At 41.8% G+C, this 21615-nt stretch overlaps 2 protein-coding genes across 5 annotated transcripts in view; one reads left to right on the top strand and one right to left on the bottom strand.

The window, feature by feature from the left end:
* Nucleotides 1-21615, top strand: part of LOC137646092 (myosin-VIIa-like) — a 466088-nt gene that overhangs the window by 307466 nt on the left and 137007 nt on the right. The window lies entirely within an intron of this gene.
* LOC137644760 (myosin-VIIa-like) overlaps nt 1-21615 on the bottom strand; it is a 107860-nt gene that overhangs the window by 32866 nt on the left and 53379 nt on the right. The window contains exons 19-26 of the mRNA XM_068377656.1: nt 5632-5857; nt 4652-4912; nt 4360-4477; nt 3244-3425; nt 2903-3095; nt 2302-2456; nt 1888-2112; nt 1592-1758 (exon numbers count right to left, since the gene is read on the bottom strand). Coding sequence (XP_068233757.1) covers nt 1592-1758; nt 1888-2112; nt 2302-2456; nt 2903-3095; nt 3244-3425; nt 4360-4477; nt 4652-4912; nt 5632-5857 — 1527 coding nt within the window. The remainder of the gene's footprint in view (nt 1-1591; nt 1759-1887; nt 2113-2301; nt 2457-2902; nt 3096-3243; nt 3426-4359; nt 4478-4651; nt 4913-5631; nt 5858-21615) is intronic.

The following is a 21615-nucleotide window of genomic DNA, read 5'->3' as shown; positions in this document are numbered from 1 at the left end:
TTATATTTTTCCCATTTTCTTCTTTCCCTTCAATAAAAACATGTTATTAGTCAAAGAAGGAACATTCTAGCAGTGAGTGGTAACTGACATGCCAGTCTCTTGTCCATTCAGTTTCTGTCAACTTGGTTAAGTTCAGATATACTCTAGAATTCAGGGATGGGGAACCTGTGGCTGCATATGGCCTAATGGACCATCAAGTGCGGCCTTCTACGGCCTTTGATATATGTACAGTATGTGTAGTATATTTCTGCTTTGACACTGAATATTGTGTGTTTGAAATCATTCTACTGTATGTACACACAGACAATAGGAAAGTTATGTTCAGTGATGTACCTCCGAGAATGGAAGCAATTTTTCCTTGAATTTAATGAATCCTAACTTGATACATCTAGCAGTTTTTCCTTATCAGCTGCAACAGCTGTTGTAGCTGACAAGGAAAAACTGCTAGTTGCAGTGAATGAGTGATTTAACGTATGATGGACGAGAGTTCCTGTTTTGTCCCTCTCCTCACAGTGATCTATGTTAGTTTTAGATGAGTCAACAGGTTCCAGATTTTTGGCATAAAAATATTTTATTTGTGCTTTCACTGATGAGTTTTGATTGTATGAAAAACAGCTTCCCTTAGGTAACCTTAATGCAAGGACAAGAGGAACAGACATTTTAACAACTTCAATAAGCAATGTCACAAAGGAGGACTAGATTTTACTTCCTTATCATAGTAAGTTTTGCACTGGTGTTCTAGCTATGATGGCTAAAAACTAGGGATTTATTGAACATCTTAAGAAAGCAAATAATTGATTTTTTCAATGAAAACAGCTAAGGGTGTTTAAACAGATAGTGTACAATTTTTTACTGGGATGTTGCATTTTTATGAGATGTGATTGTTTAAAAAGTAGCTACTTGCCAATATAAAATATTTGAAAAGGTTATATTGTTGATATTTATAAGCTATCTTTTCCAAAAGATTAATATTATTTTATTTATCACTTCAATACAAAGATCCTATTTGCTTAACTAAAGTAATTTGAAAATGACATGCTTTCGATATTATTCATTTACTTACGGTAGTTTGAAAACTACCCAAACTTGAATGAAATATTTTAAAATTTAGTTATCAATATAATTCATTTACTGATTACTTGTATGAAAAGTACTTAATTCAAATATTTGAAATTGTAATGCTTTAAATTTTTATAAACCTGTCACTCTTTCTTTAGATTACTAATAAATAACTTGGAGGATAAAATAACCAACAAAATTCTATGCGGCCTTAAGGAGCATTGGGGAGTTGCAAGATGGCCTTCATCCAAACAAGGGTTCCCCACCCCTGCTCTAGATTGTTTGCCTACTGCTGCTCATTAAAATTCAGTTTCTTTTCAAAATGAATGACAATTGCAAATAAAATCAAAACTAACATAAAAATTGGGTTTAGACAACTATTTCGATTACATTTCGTAGAGAACTATCCAATAAATGCAAAGTAATTTAAGTGTTTTGTGCTTACCCTATAAATATATTTCCTTCATCCTTGCACACATGATTAATCTACAGAAAAATAAACCCACGTTTCCAATCTGATTTAATCACTAACCTGCAAACTATAGTTCCAAGTTTCTTCATTGCAGCAATTTCAACTGAAGATGGAGGAAGTCTTCGGCTAGATACCTTCGTATTTTTACAGTTTTCAAGACACCACTGAACATACTGTCGAAGTTTTCCTTCAAGGGCAAGGTTCTTTTGTAGAAAACTCACAAAATACTGAAAAGAAGACCTCAAGATAATATATGAACATATGAATCATGATTTACAATATCAATTTCTAACTTATGATAAAATGTTTCAACATATACTTCAGGAGAAAAGGCAGCAACAATTAGTTTTACAAACCTTATGGAGTAGTTTTCCTGGTTGGAATGCCACCACACACAAACATAGCAAGAGCCATAATCTTTCTAAAGATTCTGTACTTGGATTGTTGGTGACTTGTCTGATACATTGTACATATATTTCATTTCTAAGTTCCTCTCGTTCTAGACCATGGGCAATGATAGTTTGTAGAGTAGCAGTTTCTTGTTCAGGTTTTAGTTCACCTCGACAATATTTGCATAAGTCCTATTTTAAGCAGATTATAGAGTTAGATAGACACCAAATTATTCTAAAACAAGTGAACATTTTAAATAATAATATAATAGAAAGAGGTACAAATAACAATATTGTAATCTAAATACAGTACTATTTCAAAATTCAAATTCCATGAGAACTAAATGTATGCATAAAGCTTCATGACCAATGTAGACTAACCCGAAAGATACTGCAGGCTATGTTGATATTCTCCGGATCATATAAATGGACGTGAGAAGTAGGAATGATTGAGGATCGAGAATACGTGATGAGTTCATATTTGGGAAGATATTCCGCTGTTGTACGTTTCCGGGTCAATGTTGATATGATGGTACCTGTTTTTGCAACATAATATTGTAATTGTCGTTATAAACAGATCTGTTACACAATAATGTATTTCTTTTACAATAAATTAACTTTTTCCTTACAAATCCTTTAATCATTTATAAATGTCCAAACTGTACCTATTTAGATGTTTGACTGTTAAAAATATTTACATAATATGGAAGTTATGGAAACTGGATGGTAATCAACAGGGCTAGAGCTACTGCAAACACATTTACCTATTGGAGTAACATTATCAATTCTCCATAATATGGTTTACTAAATGTGTCAAATAAATTAAATTTTGTTTTGCATTGAAATTAAAGATAGAAAGGTTATACAGTATTGTACTATTTATCTCATACCAATCATCATAACTGCACACATGAAAAAATCATACAATCATTTTTACAGAAAAACAATCATTATAGAACATTAAAATATAAAGAATTCTTACCTTCTGGAGATCTTTCATGATTATTGAAGTACTTTTCTGCAAATTCTATCATGTCAAAGTGATTTTGGCTTTCATTTTCTTTGTTTTCTTCCATTTCTTCTAATTCATGCAATTTACGTTCAACTCGTTGTTTACGTCGCTCTACACGCTCAGGGTCCTCAGGGGCAGGAATACTTCGTCCATTAGGTCGTGGCTGTAGAAGGAATACAAATAAGCCTACTATACTGCTTTGGTCATAAATTTTACCGATATAAAATATCAGTAATCATCAAAACCACAAAGAATATTCACCATAAAATTGTATTACAAAAGTTCCTAAAATAATACAGTATAATACTCACCCCAGGACTTATTGTGGTGGTACGTGAGTTTCGAAGTGGACTTCTAGATGCCGGTGATCTAGCTGGCCTCTTCTGACCAGAAGCTCTTCGACGACGGTCTATAGTCATATCCTTATTTACTGGTTCTGCAGGAGGGGGTCTTCTAAGCTCAACTGGTTCTTCTGGTGGAGCTGGAGGAGGACCTGACAAAAATATAAAACGAAATGCCAAATTTCTCTCCACTTAGCTATGTACACTTAAAAGCAAACATTCATAAAAAATTAGTGAATGAACTGAATACAGACTAATTTCAATACAATTCCCCTGACTGTTAAGCTCACCCTCAATAATACTCTCAGTTGATTGTCTGATATATTTTTTGAGTTTTAATGTCTAAAACTAATAGTGATGTAGATTTTAGAAGCTTTCCATATACCTCTACTAATGGTGCTATTGTCTTTATTCCTTTCTTCCTATCCTTGCCTCCTTCTTCTGTATTTTGTTCATTAACCTCTGACCACCTATTTCTCATCAGCTTTTTCTTTCCAACTATCAATTCCTTGTTGTGAATTTCACTGACAAGAGAAACTATAGTATATACAGTTGGACACAGGAATTACTAACACACCTTCCTCTAAGAAAATCAACCTGTAACAACCTTACTGTGGAGCGAGTGGCCAAACAGCTAGTGTAAGGAGAGATGGCAGAGGTGTGTGACAGTGTGTGACAGGGTGGACTTACTCAGAGTGAGGTGAGCCCGGAATTCCTGTATCCAACCATACAAAACATGAAATTATAACATTTATTCCCAGGTGATTGATTGATTTGTTAACTGAATGATAAGAAGAGGATCTTTATATGCATAGCATTTTACAGTATATTTAAATATGGTAGCAACACAGCTAAGAGTCTACCGGTGAAACGGCCTAAGTTCTCAATGGCATCAAATCAATAAAAATAGCCAATATTGACTGTGTTTGTTATTTTAACTGACATTGGAACATTTCATTAGCATATTCAATATAAACTTTGTTTTGCTTGTAATTGAGAGCATATCTACTGTTAAAATATGAAAACATTGTGATTATGAAAGTTTAAACAAATTTGGAAAAAAAAAACTTTCTTAGTTGAATATACCTGCAGGAGGAGGCCCTGACACATAATTGGGCTCTCGCCTAGCTTGTGCATTTGCCAATCCAGCAGGAATTGTTTCATATATTGGTTCCTTAGGCTTTTCTTCATGGAATCCATTAACCTGTAGAAAATTGAATAATGTAATTTATTTTTGCAATACTAATACAGGTACACCTAAATTTTATATATTAAAGATTAATTTTCCAGATAGTATATATTTCTAAAATAAATCTCATCAAATACAGATGGAAAAAAGTCTCATGGTAAAGTGACCTGCATACTTTCTGAAACTTACCTGAGGTGGTGGAGGGAGAATTTCATCTGTTTTTTCTTTTACTTCATTTGAAATTCTATTAGATTTTGATTCTATGGTAACTGGTGGTGGTGGAGGAGGGAAAGATTCAGATGATGCAAGTTGTTCACTTGGAGGTGGAGGAAGAACATCTGAAGTTGGTGGTGGTGGTGGTAGTGGAGGTGCAGCGGCCTCACCAGTTGAAGGTGGTGGGGGCTGAGGCATTTCACTTTTTTGTCCCATGCTTCGGTTAATTGCTTCAATCTGAAATCATTCCAAACCTGAATTAGTAAACAGGATACAACAGCTAAGAAAAAGATTTATCGGCTGCATAATGACACCCCTATTATTTATATATTTAATTTTGAAGTTCTTCTAAATCTCCGAGGTTCATGTCTTCTTTTTTCTTCTCAATCGACCAAATTATTTTTGTCTTTTCTTATACTGTAATTCATTATAACACTTCTGAAGTGTGTACACCTTTATAAAACCTATCTTTCCTTATCTCAACATGATCAGACCACTTCAAATCAAATGCTGTCTGATCCATCTTTTCTCCCACAAAAGCCTTTATAAAAACATCTTTAATTTATCTCTATACTTCTCACCCTTATCATCCTACTTGACACACAACCAACCTCTTCTAAAAAGCCAGGTCTGTTCACTGGTTAAAGTCAAGTCCATTACCACAATCTTCTTGTATGAATTAGTTTAATTCTACAGCTTTGCTTGTCTTGTCTCTTCACAATAAAATATACACCATACATAAAATTAATAGAAAACTATCTACCTTTCTCATTTTACTAATGTCCAATGCTTATGTTACACTTCCATGAAAAAGAGTTAGCAAACAATTCCTAGATATATAAACTCTTCTCCCCTAGACATTGCTGCCCACAACTACTTCACATATAAAAAAAAAAAAGCATGAAATGCATCATATATTAAAATAAAAAATTTGGTTAGACAAGTATTAACTGCACCTCAGATTCTAAGTCATCTGCAACTTCATCCATTTGCTTGGATATCTCGTCCAGTACATGCCTCTCAGATTCCATTGTAGAGAGGAAAGAGAAGAGGTTGTCAAGGTCAACTCCTTCTCCTGACCCTTGAGAAGCATCGTCCGGATTTGAGGGCCCAGAAGTCGCTAGACGGTTATTCACAGTCTCAGCTATATTAGTGAGAGCTGCCATCTCTTCCTCCACTTTTCTGTGAAATTCATAGAAAACAGGTATTATAAATCTAGTCATAAACTAATTTCAAATAACTTTTAGCTTTTCTCCAAGTTTGTCAAACATGACATTTGTTAAACCTTTTTCCATCCACATATCAAAATATTTCAATAATCTGAAATATTTTGGTCTAGTACTTTATAGTTTCATCATATAGCAACAAATAGAGACATGTTTCCCATGTCAAAAACAATCTTGTAAGAAATCAGACAGCCATTTGTAATGTGTTTCCTGAGAAAATGGCAGCAACCCAGCAATGAATTAATATTTATTTCACAAAATCGTTGACCATTCTAGCAATTCTACTGTCATCAATAAATCTTTCAAGATATCTAATTACCAATTAGTGAACTCACTAACAGAATCAATGAATTACTCCATATATGACACATGAAAAATATGCATATTATTACCTAAAAATTGCCATCTTTAAAACTTATGCTGTGATTAGTTATAAATATACTGTACAGTATGTAAATCAACAGTTATAAACTCAGCTTGGTGCAATATTAGCAATAGTATCATCTCATTAAAATTACTACACATACACAAGAGTAGAGCATACACATAATCAATTTATTCAAGTATCCTCCATTATCGGTGCAAACAAAACAGATCTACTTAAACATTTTTAGACCTTAAAGGATACTGCTTCCAAAGCGTTTAACTATTTTTCGTTTAAACTCATACTAGTGACACAAAAGCAGGAGGTACAGTGCACCATCACTTGTTAACTTCAGCTCTTTTAAAGTTCAAGAGGGAGAAGGAGCAAAGGGAAAAAAATAGTATATAACACATATGAGCTGTAACTCTGGCAAAGGAAATAGATTTTTTAATCTTTCCATAATAAAAATCTACTGCCATGAAACTCACCCTACTACTATTTCAACATGCACATTAGTCATTCTAAGGGTAAAAAGTTCAAAAGGGCGTAACACATACAAAAGCTCAAGGGCACTATAAAATTGCAAGATAAAAAAATGGATGCATATTTCAAGTTTAGATATCATACAACCAACTCATGGAAATATGTCATAGTCCAGATAAATCTTTAGTAGCATATCAATTTATAAAACAGAAAGCATCCTAATCATAAGTAGATATTAATACAAATGCCTATTAAGGTCACATTTAGGCCAAAAGAAGAAGGATGATGAATACTAGTTGCAAAATTGATATGTATGCATTATACAATTAAGTCACAAAATGTTATTTTCCTTAGTAAAATAAATTTTTGAATATACTTACCCGATGATCATATAGCTGCATCCCTGCTGCCCGACAGAAAAAACCTACGGGCGGAATACGCCAGCGATCGCTATACAGGTGGGGGTGTACATCAACAGCGCCATCTGTCAAGTAGGTACTCAAGTACTCGATGTCAACAAAGAACCAATTTTCTCCTCTGTCCCACTGGTTCTCTATTGGGGAGGAAGGGAGGGTCCTTTAATTTATGATCATCGGGTAAGTATATTCAAAAATTTATTTTACTAAGGAAAATAACATTTTTCAATATCAAACTTACCCGATGATCATATAGCTGATTTACACCCAGGGGGGTGGGTAGAGACCAGCATTACAAGTTGACATTATGAGCTAAGTATTCCGTATTTCATTTTAGCAGTTATTCAAAATAACAAGCATAAAATAAATAAGTACCTGGTAAGGAAGACGACTTGAACAATTACTCTGCCTTTTTAAGTACGTCTTCCTTACTGAGCCTCGCGATCCTCATAGGATGCTGAGCGACTCCTAGGAGCTGAAGTATGAAGGGTTGCAACCCATACTAAAGGTCCTCATCAAAACCTCTAATCTAGGCGCTTCTCAAGAAATGATTTTGACCACCCGCCAAATCAAGTAGGATGCGAAAGGCTTCTTAGCCTTCCGGACAACCCAAAAATATTTCAAGAGAAAGATTAAAAAGGTTCTGGAATTAGGGAATTGTAGTGGTAGAGCCCCCACCACTACTGCACTCGTTGCTACGAATGGTCCCAGAGTGTAGCAGTTCTCGTAAAGAGACTGGACATTCTTAAGATAAAAGACGCGAACACTGATTTGCTTTTCCAATAGGTTGCGTCGAATATATTTTGCAGAGATCTATTTTGTTTAAAGGCCACGGAAGTTGTGACAGCTCTAACTTCGTGTGTCCTTACCTTCAGCCAAGCTTGGTCTTCCTCATTCAGAAGGGAATGAGCTTCTCGTATTAACAGTCTGATAAAAATAGGATAAAGAATTCTCTGACATAGGCCAAGATGGATTCTTAACTGAACACCATAAAGCTTAAGACGGGCCTCGTAAAGGTTTTAAAATAGAACTTAAGAGCTCTTACAGGACATAATACTCTTTCTAGTTCATTTCCAACCATACGATAAGTTTGGAATATCGAACGATATTGGTCAAGGCCGAGAAGGCAGCTCGTGTTTGGCTAGAAAACCAAGATGTAGAACATGTAGCCGTTTCGGATGAGAATCCGATGTTCTTGCTGAAGGCATGAATCTCACTGACTCTTTTAGCTGTGGTTAAGCATATCAGGAAAAGAGTCTTAAAGGTGAGATCTTTCAGGGAGGCTGATTGAAGTGGTTCGAACCTGTCTGACATAAGGAATCTTAGAACCACGTCTAAATTCCAACCAGGTGTAACCAAACGACGCTCCTTCGTGGTCTCAAAAGACTTAAGGAGGTCCTGTAGATCTTTATTGTTGGAAAGATCTAAGCCTCTGTGACGGAAGACTGATGCCAACATGCTTCTGTAACCCTTGATAGTGGGAGCTGAAAGAGATCGCTCTTTCCTCAGATATAAGAGGAAGTCAGCTATTTGAGTTACTGTACAGAGGTACTGGTCGAGGATACGGATACTGACTTGCACCAGTTTCGGAAGATTTCCCACTTCGATTGGTAGACTCTAAGGGTGGATGTTCTCCTTGCTCTAGCAATCGCTCTGGTTGCCTCCTTCGAAAAACCTCTAGTTCTCGAGAGTCTTTCGAAACTCTGAAGGCAGTGAGACGAAGAGCGTGGAGGCCTTGGAGTACCTTCTTTACGCGTGGCAGACGTAGCAGGTCCACCCTTAGGGGAAGAGTTCTGGGAACGTCTACTAGCCATCGAAGTACCTCGGTAAGTTATTCTCTCGCGGGCCAGAGGGAAGCAACTAGCGTCAACTTTGTCCCTTCGTGAGAGGCGAACTTCTGCAGTACCTTGTTGACAATCTAGAACGGAGGGAATGCATATAGATCTAGATGAGACCAATCTAGTAGAAAGGCATCTATAAGAACTACTGCTGGGTCCGGGATAGGTGAGCAAAGTATTGAGAGCCTCTTGGACATTGAGGTTGCGAAGAGATCTATGGTTGGCTGGCCCCAGGTGACCCAAAGTCTCTTGCATACATCCTTGTGGAGGGTCCAATATGTTGGAATTATTGTCCCTTCCTACTGAGACAATCTGCTAAGACATTCAAGTTGCCTTGGATGAAACTCGTTACTAGTGAAAAGTCTAGACCTGTTGAACAGGAGAGGAGGTCACTTGCGAACTCGTACCATGTCAGAGAGTAGGTCCCTCCTTGCTAGGAGATGTACATCAAAGCAGGGAGTTGACCGTGTTCACCTCCACTACTTTGCCTTGAAGGAGAGACCTGAAGCTTTTCCAGGTCAGACGTACTGCCAGAAGCTTCTTGCAGTTGAAATGCATTGTCCTTTGACTCGAGTTCCATAATCCCGAGCATTCCCTACCGCCTAAGGTCGCACCCCAGCCTACGTCCGATGCGTCTGAGAAGAGAACGAGGTTGGGAGTTTGAACAGTCAGGGGAAGACCCTTTCAAAGGTTGATAAAGTCCTTTCATCAAGTCAGACCAGACTTATCTTCCGGAAACCGGGATCGAGACCGCTTCTAGCGTCTTGTCCTTTTCCAGTGAAGAGCTAGATGATACCGAAGAGGACGGAGGTGTAGTCTTCCAAGTGACACCAATTGAACCACGGATGACAGTGTCCTAACCAGATCCATCCACAGCCTGACAGGGCCGTGTTCCTTCTTCAGCATCTTCTGGATGGATAGCAGGGCTGGGGGTTGATCGTCTTGTTCAGCCATGTCCTCATCAGAGGGTTCCTCATCCGAAACTGATGAGGAAACGGCAACGGAGTGGGCAACGTCTGACTCGCTGAATCCGGTCGCACTGGTGGATGCGTGACGGAGCCGGACACAAGATCATGGTACTGCTGCACAGTCTGTGAACTGTCAACCATGGGGACGCGAGGAAGTACAGCGACAACCCGAAACTGTCTAGACTGTCTGGGTTGTGCAGACAACCCCTTATCGGGTTGCTGAGGTTGCCGCACTGCGTCACAACAAGTCACCTCTGCTGGTTGTTGAACGTCTTCCTAGTGACACACTGAACGTCCACAACCACCTCCGAGAGTCGCTTAACGTCAACGTGCGACTGGCAACCCACACTGGGTCGCACCGGTTCCAACGTCAACGTGCGACTGGCAACCCACACTGGGTCGCACCGGTGGAGGAACCATCTCAACTGGCGGACGTGAGTAGGATACCTCAGCGTCAACAGGGCGTACAACCAACCGGTAGGAAGGTTGTTGGCTAGAAGGTTCTTCTCCGTAAAAAATCCTCTATCAAGGACTAAGCTTGGACTGCATGTCTTGCAACAAAGCCCAAGGTCTATGGGAGCAGGTGTGGCAACAGACGGGGTTGGCGACTGAAGCGGAACCATTTACCATCCCTGGAAGCATGTTATGCTTTAATTAAAGTCCATAGGAGGCTAAGCAGCTTAAGGCTCCTCTCCAAATGACAGAGTCCTCAAAGGAATATCAGTAGGAGGGAGAACAGCACTTTCTCATCTACAGGAACCTTGTCCGAGAAAAGCTAGGTTATCTCAGTGAGGGTCTCACTGGTGCATAAGCAGCAGACCAGAAGGTAACGTTATGTAACTGCTTGACAGTGTGTGAACTGTCAAAAACTGAACTGTCAACCACAACAGGTGCGTGAGGACATACAGCACTGGTGCGTTAGCAGCAGACCAGAAGGCAACGTTATGTAACCGCTTGACAGTCTGTGAGCTGGCAACAACCAAAGCTGTGTGGGGAAGCCTCAACTCCTGACTGACTAGTCTGCTGCGGGCGAGTGGCGGTAACCACAGTGTGTTGCGGAGGCTGACACACCGTGTCAAAACACGGCAGCTTGTGGTAGCACACGCACGGCAACGGAGTGCTCCGTGTGTCTGTGGGAGTCAGCATGCGTCTGGCAGGGTCGACTGCGCATGGGTGGAGGAGCTCTCACAACAAGAGTGTGGGAGCAGGCAGCCATGCTGGGCGCACAACCGTGGCAGGCTGTAGGCCAACGGGTGCATCGTCAACCTTCTCCGCAGTCGGAGTGTGGGAGCTGGCAACAACAAAAGCGGAGTGCTGGTGCGTGGGAGGGACTGCCGTGGGTTGCGGAGCATGCCGCATTGCGTCAAAACACGGCAGCTTGACAGCACCTTCCCACTGCTGATGCGGTAGCTCACGCATGTCAACGGAGGGTGCAGCATGAACATGCGTCTGGCAGGGTCGACTGCGCATCGGTGGTGGAGCTCTCACAGGTGGAGTGTGGGAGCAGGCAGCCGCAGTATCTGCTGAGCGCACAACCGTGGCAGGTTGTAGGTTAACAGGTGCAGTGTCAACCTTCTCAGCACGATACTCCTGCATGAAGGAAGGAAGCAAGCTGAGACTGCATAGTCTGCAGCATGGACCACTAGGGTCTACAAAAGACGGCAACAAACGGAGCTACTGTCCGTTGTGACTGAGGGTCTAAAACAGCTGGTGCGGCAACAGACGGAGTTACTGCCTGTTGCGGTACCACCTTGCCTCTCTTGGGAGGTGTGCAGTCGTCGGATGACTGCAGCGAGTCCGAACTGACCCAGTGGCTACACCTAGGCCGTTGGACTTGCGCGGAAGGGACCGACTTGCACTTAAAAAGCTGCAAGATTTGGTCCATGGTTTCTACGAGAAACCTCTTCCGCAGACGAGGAATAAATGGGCTCTCTCGTCTTTGTGTGGGTGGGGCGATCACGTCAGCAACGTGTGTAGATACACCCGAAACCACCGAGGGAAACGTCTGTTCGTCGATCAAGGCCTGTGGAACCCATAAGTCGTTCGACATTACTTCTCCCCTGGGCTTGGGAGCTTGTAAGAGGTCCCGGACTAGGTGAACAACTGGCACGAACAGACGAACCCTCGAACGCAACACTGTAACACTTTGCGCATATCACTTTATCACTTTTGATTTTCTGTTTGCACTTATTTCACTGAAATCGAAACTTTAACTGATTTCTACCTGAAACACGCAATCCTATCCTTCATTAAAAGGTAGTAATTGCGAAAACAGTTTACAATGCAACAGAAAAACATAATAAAAGATAAAGAATTCAGTGGCTGGAAAAGAGACTAAACACTAGATCAAATAAACTACGTTTAAAATCTCTCACCGCATAAAGCCTGGGAACAAGAATAAAACTCTAGAAACGTTTTACCTTCTTCCCCTACAGCGACTAGGGAGAAGAGTAAAAAACGAGAACAACGTTACCCGCTTGAACGAAACGTTTATTCTCCTCTCTCTCCCTCCGTCTCTATCTCTCTCTCTCTTCTCTCTTGACTTAGAACCTGAGAGAAGAGCCCAATTATATATCGTTAAAACATATTATTTGCTAAAGGAAAAAACTGAAAGGTTTCCCAAATAAAAAGTTCCTTTATTAGAATTTAAACCATTTAAGCTAAGAAAGAATGAACGAAACGCTAGAATCGGTTTACTCTTACTGCAACGTGAAACCGTGAAATACTCTCTCTCTATCGTAACGATAGAGCGCATGTTGAACGTTCTGAACGTCAACAACTGCGGAGACTAAACTAAACGTTAGTTCATCTTTGAAAACAGTACGAGACTATCAAAGAAATTCTTTCAAAAACATTAAAATTAAAAAAGTATAAATTCTTAAAAGGTAAATACGATATGACGGGCTCAATGTTAATTAACTTCGGTTCCAAGTAAGGACCGCCTACTTTTAGGAAAGGTCGCATATAAACAAACATAAAAATTAATTTTTATAAGTTTATAATAAATGGAAAGTTAATCGAAGAGGCCTAAAAAGGCGGAGAGATAAAAAATAAATAGATCTATAACTCGTTAAGCAAAATTACCAAAAACCTAAACACACTTCCGTCTAAGGGAAGGGTCGGCCATTTAAAAGTGAAAGAGAGTCCATACTCTCTTCGTCACCAACACTTCCGTCTAAGGGAAGGGTCGGCCATTTAAAAGTGAAAGAGAGTCCATACTCTCTTCGTCACCATAATTAAATCTATCCAAAACGAGTTCAAGTTTTGAAATGAAGATAAAACCCCTGCATAGCGAAAGCTCAAAACTGGAATAGTGTACTTCACCAAATCGTTGTGAAAACAAATCCAGTTAGGGACGGCGTATTTAGTAGGTCTTGCCTGTGGCAAGACAGAGGGAAAATTGGTTCTTTGTTGACATCGAGTACTTGAGTACCTACTTGACAGATGGCGCTGTTGATGTACACCCCCACCTGTATAGCGATCGCTGGCGTATTCCGCCCGTAGGTTTTTTCTGTCGGGCAGCAGGGATGCAGCTATATGATCATCGGGTAAGTTTGATATTGAAAACTGCAACTTCCTACTGACTTTAAATTATCTAAACAGCCTTCCTAGATATTATAATTTTCAAAGTGGATTTGGTAACAATATCTGGTACTAAAACCTACTCTCCTAAGTAGTTAAATAATAATTCTAAAGTAAAACTATATATCAGAAAGTTCTCAAAATACTTGTACAAGGTAATGAGATACAGAATTAGAAATAATTGTATGTATAGTATATTAATCATGTTTCACTTGATATCTTGACAGTTCCTGAGAAAAATGTGCAGTGTGATTTATGGGTTAAGTAAAAATTTGGCTCAAAACCAATCATTTTAACTTCCATAAAGTTTCATTACTACAGGTTTTCCAAAGACTGGACCCATCCATCATGAGGCTCAATATTAGACAGCATTCTAGAAGTTTAATTCCAGCTGTGACCAAGTTGTGGAATGATCTTCCTAATCGGGTAGTTGAATCAGTAGAACTTCAGAAGTTCAAAGTTGCAGCAAATGTTTTTATGTTGAACATGCTGACATAAGTCTCTTTATAGTTTATATATGACATATCTGTTTTTGATGTTGTTAATAGTTTATATATGACATCTGTTTTGACATAACTGTTTGTAGAATGATTTATTGTTAATTTGTTCTCATCATTTATTTATTTCCTTATTTCCTTTCCTCACTGGGCTATTTTTTTTCTGTTGGAGCCTTTGTGCTTATAGCATCTTGTTTTTCCAATTAAGGTTGTAGCTTGGCTAGTAATAATAATAATAATAATAATAATAATAATAATAATAATAATAATAATAATAATAATAATAATACAGGGGGGAGGTTAGTGCCAACAGTGTACTATACTTTAAGTAATACAGTACAGATAGTATACAAATATCATTGCAGCATCCCTTACGCCCCCATGCACTCACTTTTTAGCCTTCTACTATCCTTCCTTTCTCCTATCTTACTGTCCAACCTTTCAACTTTTAATCTATACTGCAACTGTGGGGGTTTGTGCAACGGGTGCTGAATGGTCTCCCAGGACCTGCAATGCTATAGTACTACTTTCTATCTTTGCCTTTATCTGATGTTCATCAGCTTCTTTCTATCAAGCTTTCCAACTTTTGAAAACTCATCTTTGTTCAAATTTTCATTTATTACTTAAGATTAAGTCAGCTAGGCCAATCTATTAAGTCTGGAAATGACTCATTGGTCCTACTTAAAAACTTTACCAAAGTAATATCCTTTGAAAAGACTTGTTTTAATATGAGTAAATTATTACACTATCCTCTTAAAACCCATAAAGAACTTCCTTTACCAATATCTTGTAAGATTACCCTTAAAAATGTTATCATATCAGAACTAGAACAAACAGAATACCTCACAAAATTATAAATGCTCATTACACAATCAGATGTCATGAAAACTTATTCAATATATCTACTCACATCAAAAATTTTATGTACAGTATAAGGAAAAAACTGAATTATAACTTAAGAAATTTTCAAATTGTATTTTTCAATATTAAACTTAGCCGGTGATCATATAAGCTGCAGCTCTGCTGCCCGACAGAAAAACCTACGGTCAAAATACGCCAGCGATCGCTATGCAGGTGGGGGTGTACATCAACAGCGCCATCTGTCGAGCAGGTACTTAGTACTCCAAGTAAACAAAGAACCTATTTTCTCTCTGTCGTGCCACCGGCAAGACCTACTAAATTCGCTGTTGCTTACTGGATTGGTTTTCACAGATTTTGGTGAAGTACACATTTCTAGTTATTAGCTTTCGCTTTGCAGAGGTTATCTTCAATACTTCCTTGCATTCTTTTGTTGAATTTTGGATTATTTGTTGACGACTTGGATAGATTTTGAATTCCCCTTTGACTAATTCAAGATGGCTGACCCTTCTCAAGTCCCTAAATACAGAAAGTGTAGTGCTAGGGACTGTTCAAGGCGTCTTCTGAAGGCCTCTATCGATCCGCACACCGTTTGTTCCAATTGTCGGGGTAAAACCTGTCAATTGGAAGATCGATGTGAGGAATGCGTTGGGCTTTCGGAATTCGATTTTCTCGAATTCCTGAAATATTCACGTAGGCTAGAGAGAGATAGAGTCAGGAGAAGTTCATCTCGCTCCGTTGATATTTCCTCTCCCCATGCCCCACAACCTATTCCTTCCCCTGAAGTGGTTGCTCCTGATCCCCCTTCTAGCACTCAACAACCTTCGATGGCAGATATGATGCGTGCCATCCAGGCTCTGGGTGAGAGAGTCGAGTCATTGGCGAGTGACCGTAACCAACTCATGGCAGACGTCAGGGAGTTGAAGGGTAAGAGTGCAGTGGGTAGTGACAAAGTGAGTGGTAGTGTTGTGGAAAGTGTTAGTGTTGCGCTTGAGGGTGCGTCTGTTCGTGCCTGTCGTCCTCCCAGTCCGGGACCTCTTGCAAGCTCCCAAGCCCAGGGGAGAAGCAATGTCGTACGACCAAAGGGTTTGACAGGCTTTAATCAGCGGACAGACGTTCCCTCCGTGGTTTCGGACGTATCTTACCAAGATCGCCCCACCCACAAGAAGACGAGAGAGCCCATTTATTCCTCGTCTGCGGAAGATGTTTCTCGGAAGAAACAATGGACCAAGGTCTCACGGCCTCTTAAACGCAAGTCGGTCCCTTCTGCGCAAGTCCAACGGCCCAGTTGTAGCCACTGGGTCAGTTCGGACTCGCTGCAGTCTTCCGATGACTGCACACCTCCTAAGAGAGGCAAAGCGGTACCGCAACAGGCAGTAACACCGTCTGTTGCCGCACCTGCTACTGTAGACCCTAAGTGGTCTTTGCTGCAGACCATGCAGACGCAGTTAACGTCTTTAATGCAGGACTTTCGTGCGGAGAAGGTTGACGCTGCACCCGTTAGCCTACAACCAACCACGGTTGTGCGTCCAGTGGACGCTGAGGCTACCTTCTCCCACACTCCAGCTGTGAGAGTCCCGCCACCCATGCGCAGTGTACCCTGCCAGCCGCATGTTGACGTTCAGCGACGCACGGAACCCTCCGTTGACGTTCGCGAGTTACAACAACAACCTAAGTTGTTTTGTTTTGACGCGGTGCGTCAACCTCCGCAACCCAGTGTGGTTACCACTACTCGCCCACAGCAGACTAGACAGTCAGGAGTAGACGCTTTGCGCCCCCGCGCTGCCATGGTTGTTGCCAGCTCACAGACTGGCCAACAGTTCCATGACGTTGCGTCCAGTGCAGTCACGCATGCACCCGTGCTGCCGGACTCAGCTGACCAGCCAATTCCTACTCCTTTGCTGCTTCCTCCTCAGTATTCAGACGATGGACTCTCTGATGATGACGACGCTGCACACCTTGACGACCCAAACACGGACATCGACGAACCCAAGACCACGCCTCCCTCCTTGGACTTTAGGAAAGTTCTTGCACTGTTCAAGGAGATGTATCCTGATCAGTTTGTTTCTGCAGCCCCACGCTCTCCTCCATCTGAGTTCGCTTTAGGCACGCAGTCATCCGCGCCTGCCTTTACGAAGCTCGTCCTCGCCCGCTCGTCCAAGAGAGCTTTAAGAGTGTTGGGAGATTGGATGCAGTCCAAAAAGCACCTTGGGAAGACAGCGTTCTTGTTTCCCCCTGCAAAACTCGCTTCCAGATCGAGCGTCTGGTATGCCACGGGAGAAGTTCTCGGCTTGGGAGTTCCTGCCTCTGCCCAGGGCGACTTCTCAAGTCTAGTAGACTCTCCCCGCAGGCTAGCCATGAGACGCTCCAAGATTTGTTGGACTCCTTCAGACCTAGACCATTTGATGAAAGGAGTGTTCAGAGCCTTCGAGGTTTTTAACTTTTTGGATTGGTGTTTGGGAGCGTTGAGCAGGAAGACCTCCCCTTCTGACAAGGAAACTTCCATGCTCGTTATGTCCTGCATGGACAAGGCCATACGGGACGGTTCCAGTGAGCTTGCGGCTTCGTTCATTTCCGGGGTCCTCAAGAAACGGGAAAACCTTTGCTCCTTCTTGTCAGCTGGAGTAACACAATGTCAGAGATCGGAACTTATGTTTGCTCCTCTCTCAAAGTGCCTTTTCCCAGAGGAGTTGATCAAGGAGATTGCTGCCTCCTTGATTCAAAAAGAAACGCATGACCTGGTTGCGTCATCTGCCCGCAAAGCCACCCCTTTGCCTACCGTGTCTAGACCCAGGATGGATACTCCAGCGTCAAGATTTATTCCGCCCTTTCGTGGCAGAGCCTCCAGCAGAGGAGGTGCTCGTGCCGAAGGTAAACGTGGGAGTAAGAAGAAAGGTACCAAGTCCTTTAGAGGCAGAGTCTGACTGCCACCTTCTTCAGACAGCAGTGGGAGTCAGACTCAAGAACTACTGGCAGTCCTGGGAGAACAGGGGCGCAGATGCACAATCTGTGAAGTTGCTCAGAGAAGGGTACAAGATCCCGTTCTTGCGCAAGCCCCCTCTAGCAACGACTCCCATCGACCTCTCTCCCAGGTACAGAGAGGAGGACAAGAGACTAGCTTTGAAGCAAGAGGTGTCTCTCTTACTAGAAAAGGGAGCGGTAGTCAAAGTCCGGGACCATCAATCCCCGGGCTTCTACAACCGTCTCTTCTTAGTGGTAAAGAAGACAGGAGGGTGGAGACCGGTGCTAGACGTCAGTGCTCTGAATGTCTTTGTCACAAAGCAGACGTTCGCCATGGAGACGACAAAGTCAGTTCTAGCAGCGGTCAGGAAGGAAGACTGGATGGTCTCTTTAGACCTCAAGGACGCTTACTTTCACGTCCCCATCCACCCAGATTCCCAACCTTTTCTAAGGTTCGTTTACGGGAAGGTTGTCTACCAATTTCAAGCCCTGTGCTTTGGCCTAAGCACGGCGCCTCTTGTCTTTACGAAACTGATGAGGAATATTGCCAAATTCCTGCATTTAGCAGACATCAGAGCCTCCCTCTATTTGGACGACTGGCTTCTAAGAGCTTCGTCCAGTCGTCGTTGTCTGGAGAATCTAAAGTGGACTCTAGATCTGACCAATGAATTGGGTCTCCTGGTCAATATGGAAAAGTCCCAACTGGTCCCATCCCAAACTATAGTGTACCTAGGGATGGAGATTCACAGTCAAGCTTTTCGGACTTTTCCGTCGGCCCCCAGAATAAGTCAAGCCCAAGGATGCATCCAGAACATGGTAAAGAAGGACCGATGTTCAGTCAGACAGTGGATGAGTCTGATAGGGACGCTTTCATCACTGGACCAGTTCATTGCGTTAGGGAGACTGCACCTCCGTCCCCTTCAATTTCACCTAGCTGTTCACTGGAGAAAGGACAAGACGCTAGAAGCGGTCTCGATCCCCATTTCCGAGAAGATGAAGTCATCACTGACTTGGTGGAAGGACAACATCTACCTCAGAGAGGGTCTGCCCCTGGCTGTTCAGACCCCCAACCACGTTCTCTTCTCGGACGCATCGGACACGGGCTGGGGTGCGACATTAGACGGTCGGGAATGCTCGGGCACTTGGAACTCGGATCAAAGAACGTTACATATCAACTGCAAGGAGCTACTGGCAGTTCATCTGGCCTTGAAAAGCTTCAAGTCCCTCCTTCTAGGCAAGGTGGTGGAGGTGAACTCAGACAACACCACGGCCTTGGCGTACATCTCCAAGCAAGGAGGGACCCATTCTATGACGTTGTACGAGATCGCAAGGGACCTCCTCACCTGGTCAAGAGATCTAAACCTGTCTCTAGTAACGAGGTTCATTCAAGGCAACATGAATGTCATGGCGGACCGCCTCAGTCGGAAGGGTCAAATCATCCCAACAGAATGGACCCTACACAAGAATGTGTGCAAGAGACTATGGGCCACATGGGGCCAACCTACCATAGATCTCTTTGCAACCTCGATGACCAAGAGGCTCCCAAATTATTGCTCGCCAATCCCAGACCCAGCAGCAGTTCATATAGATGCTTTTCTTCTGGATTGGTCCCATCTAGACCTTTATGCATTCCCCCCGTTCAAGATTGTCAACAAGGTACTGCAGAAGTTCGCCTCTCACGAAGGGACAAGGTTGACGTTGGTTGCTCCCCTCTGGCCCGCGAGAGAATGGTTCACCGAGGTACTGCAATGGCTGGTGGACGTTCCCAGAACTCTTCCTCTAAGAGTGGACCTTCTACGTCAGCCACACGTAAAGAAGGTACACCCAAGCCTCCACGCTCTTCGTCTGACTGCCTTCAGACTATCGAAACTCTCTCGAGAGCTAGAGGCTTTTCGAAGGAGGCAGCCAGGGCGATTGCTAGAGCAAGGAGGACATCCACTCTTAGAGTCTACCAGTCGAAGTGGGAAGTCTTCCGAAGCTGGTGCAAGTCGGTATCAGTATCCTCAACCAGTACCTCTGTAACCCAAATAGCTGACTTCCTATTATACCTGAGGAAGGAAAGATCTCTTTCAGCTCCCACGATCAAAGGTTACAGAAGCATGTTGGCAGCAGTCTTCCGTCACAGAGGCTTAGATCTTTCCAACAACAAAGATCTACAGGACCTCCTTAAGTCTTTTGAGACCTCGAAGGAGCGTCGTTTGGCCACACCAGGTTGGAATTTAGACGTGGTACTAAGATTCCTTATGCCAGAAAGGTTCGAGCCACTACAATCAGCCTCCTTTAAAGATCTCACTTTAAAGACTCTTTTCCTCGTCTGCTTAGCAACAGCTAAAAGAGTCAGTGAGATACACGCCTTCAGCAGGAACATCGGATTTTCATCTGAAACGGCTACATGTTCTTTACAGCTTGGTTTTCTAGCCAAAAAACGAACTACCTTCTCGTCCTTGGCCGAAATCGTTCGATATTCCAAGCCTTTCTAATTTGGTTGGAAATGAACTAGAAAGAGTCTTATGCCCTGTTAGAGCTCTTAAGTTCTATTTAAGACGAACTAAACCTTTACGAGGACAGTCAGAAGCTTTATGGTGTGCTATTAAGAAACCTTCTTTACCTATGTCAAAGAATGCAGTTTCCTATTATATCAGACTGTTGATACGAGAAGCTCATTCCCATCTGAATGAGGAAGACCATGCTTTGCTGAAGGTAAGGACACATGAAGTTAGAGCTGTCGCAACTTCAGTGGCCTTTGAACAAAACAGATCTCTGCAGAGTATAATGGACGCAACCTATTGGAGAAGCAAGTCAGTGTTCGCGTCTTTTTATCTTAAAGATGTCCAGTCTCTTTACGAGAACTGCTACACCCTGGGACCATTCGTAGCAGCGAGTGCAGTAGTGGGTGAGGGCTCAACCACTACATTCCCCTAATTCCATAACCTTTTTTAATCTTTCTCTTGAAATGTTTTTATTGTTGTTTTTTGGGTTGTCCGGAAGGCTAAGAAGCCTTTCGCATCCTGGTTGATTTGGCGGGTGGTCAAATTCTTTTCTTGAGAAGCGCCTAGATTAGAGGTTTTGATGAGGTCCTTTAGTATGGGTTGCAACCCTTGATACTTCAGCTCCTAGGAGTCGCTCAGCATCCTAAGAGGATCGCGAGGCTCAGTAAGGAAGACGTACTTAAAAAGGCAGAGTAATTGTTCAAGTCGACTTCCTTACCAGGTACTTATTTATTTTATGTTTGTTATTTTGAATAACTGCTAAAATGAAATACAAAATACTTAGCTCATAATAATGTAAACATGTAATGCTGGTCTCTACCCACCCCCCTGGGTGTGAATCAGCTTATATGATCACCGGCTAAGTTTAATATTGAAAAATGTTATATTTATTAATAAAATAAATTTTTGAATATACTTACCCGGTGATCATATATTAAAGGACCCTCCCTTCCTCCCCAATAGAGACCCAGTGGACCGAGGAGAAAATTGGTTCTTTGTTTACTTGGAGTACTAAGTACCTGCTCGACAGATGGCGCTGTTGATGTACACCTCCACCTGCATAGCGATCGCTGGCGTATTTTGACCGTAGGTTTTTCTGTCGGGCAGCAGAGCTGCAGCTTATATGATCACCGGGTAAGTATATTCAAAAATTTATTTTATTAATAAAAATAACATTTTATGGTAGAAAACAAGTTAAGGGTAGAAAACTCCCAAATTCCCTCGAGTCCATTCTGGTAAAATATTTTATAAATAGTAT

Source organism: Palaemon carinicauda, chromosome 8 (assembly GCF_036898095.1).
Source record: "Palaemon carinicauda isolate YSFRI2023 chromosome 8, ASM3689809v2, whole genome shotgun sequence".
NCBI lineage: Eukaryota > Metazoa > Arthropoda > Malacostraca > Decapoda > Palaemonidae > Palaemon > Palaemon carinicauda.
This window is presented reverse-complemented; position numbering and strand designations above follow the sequence as displayed.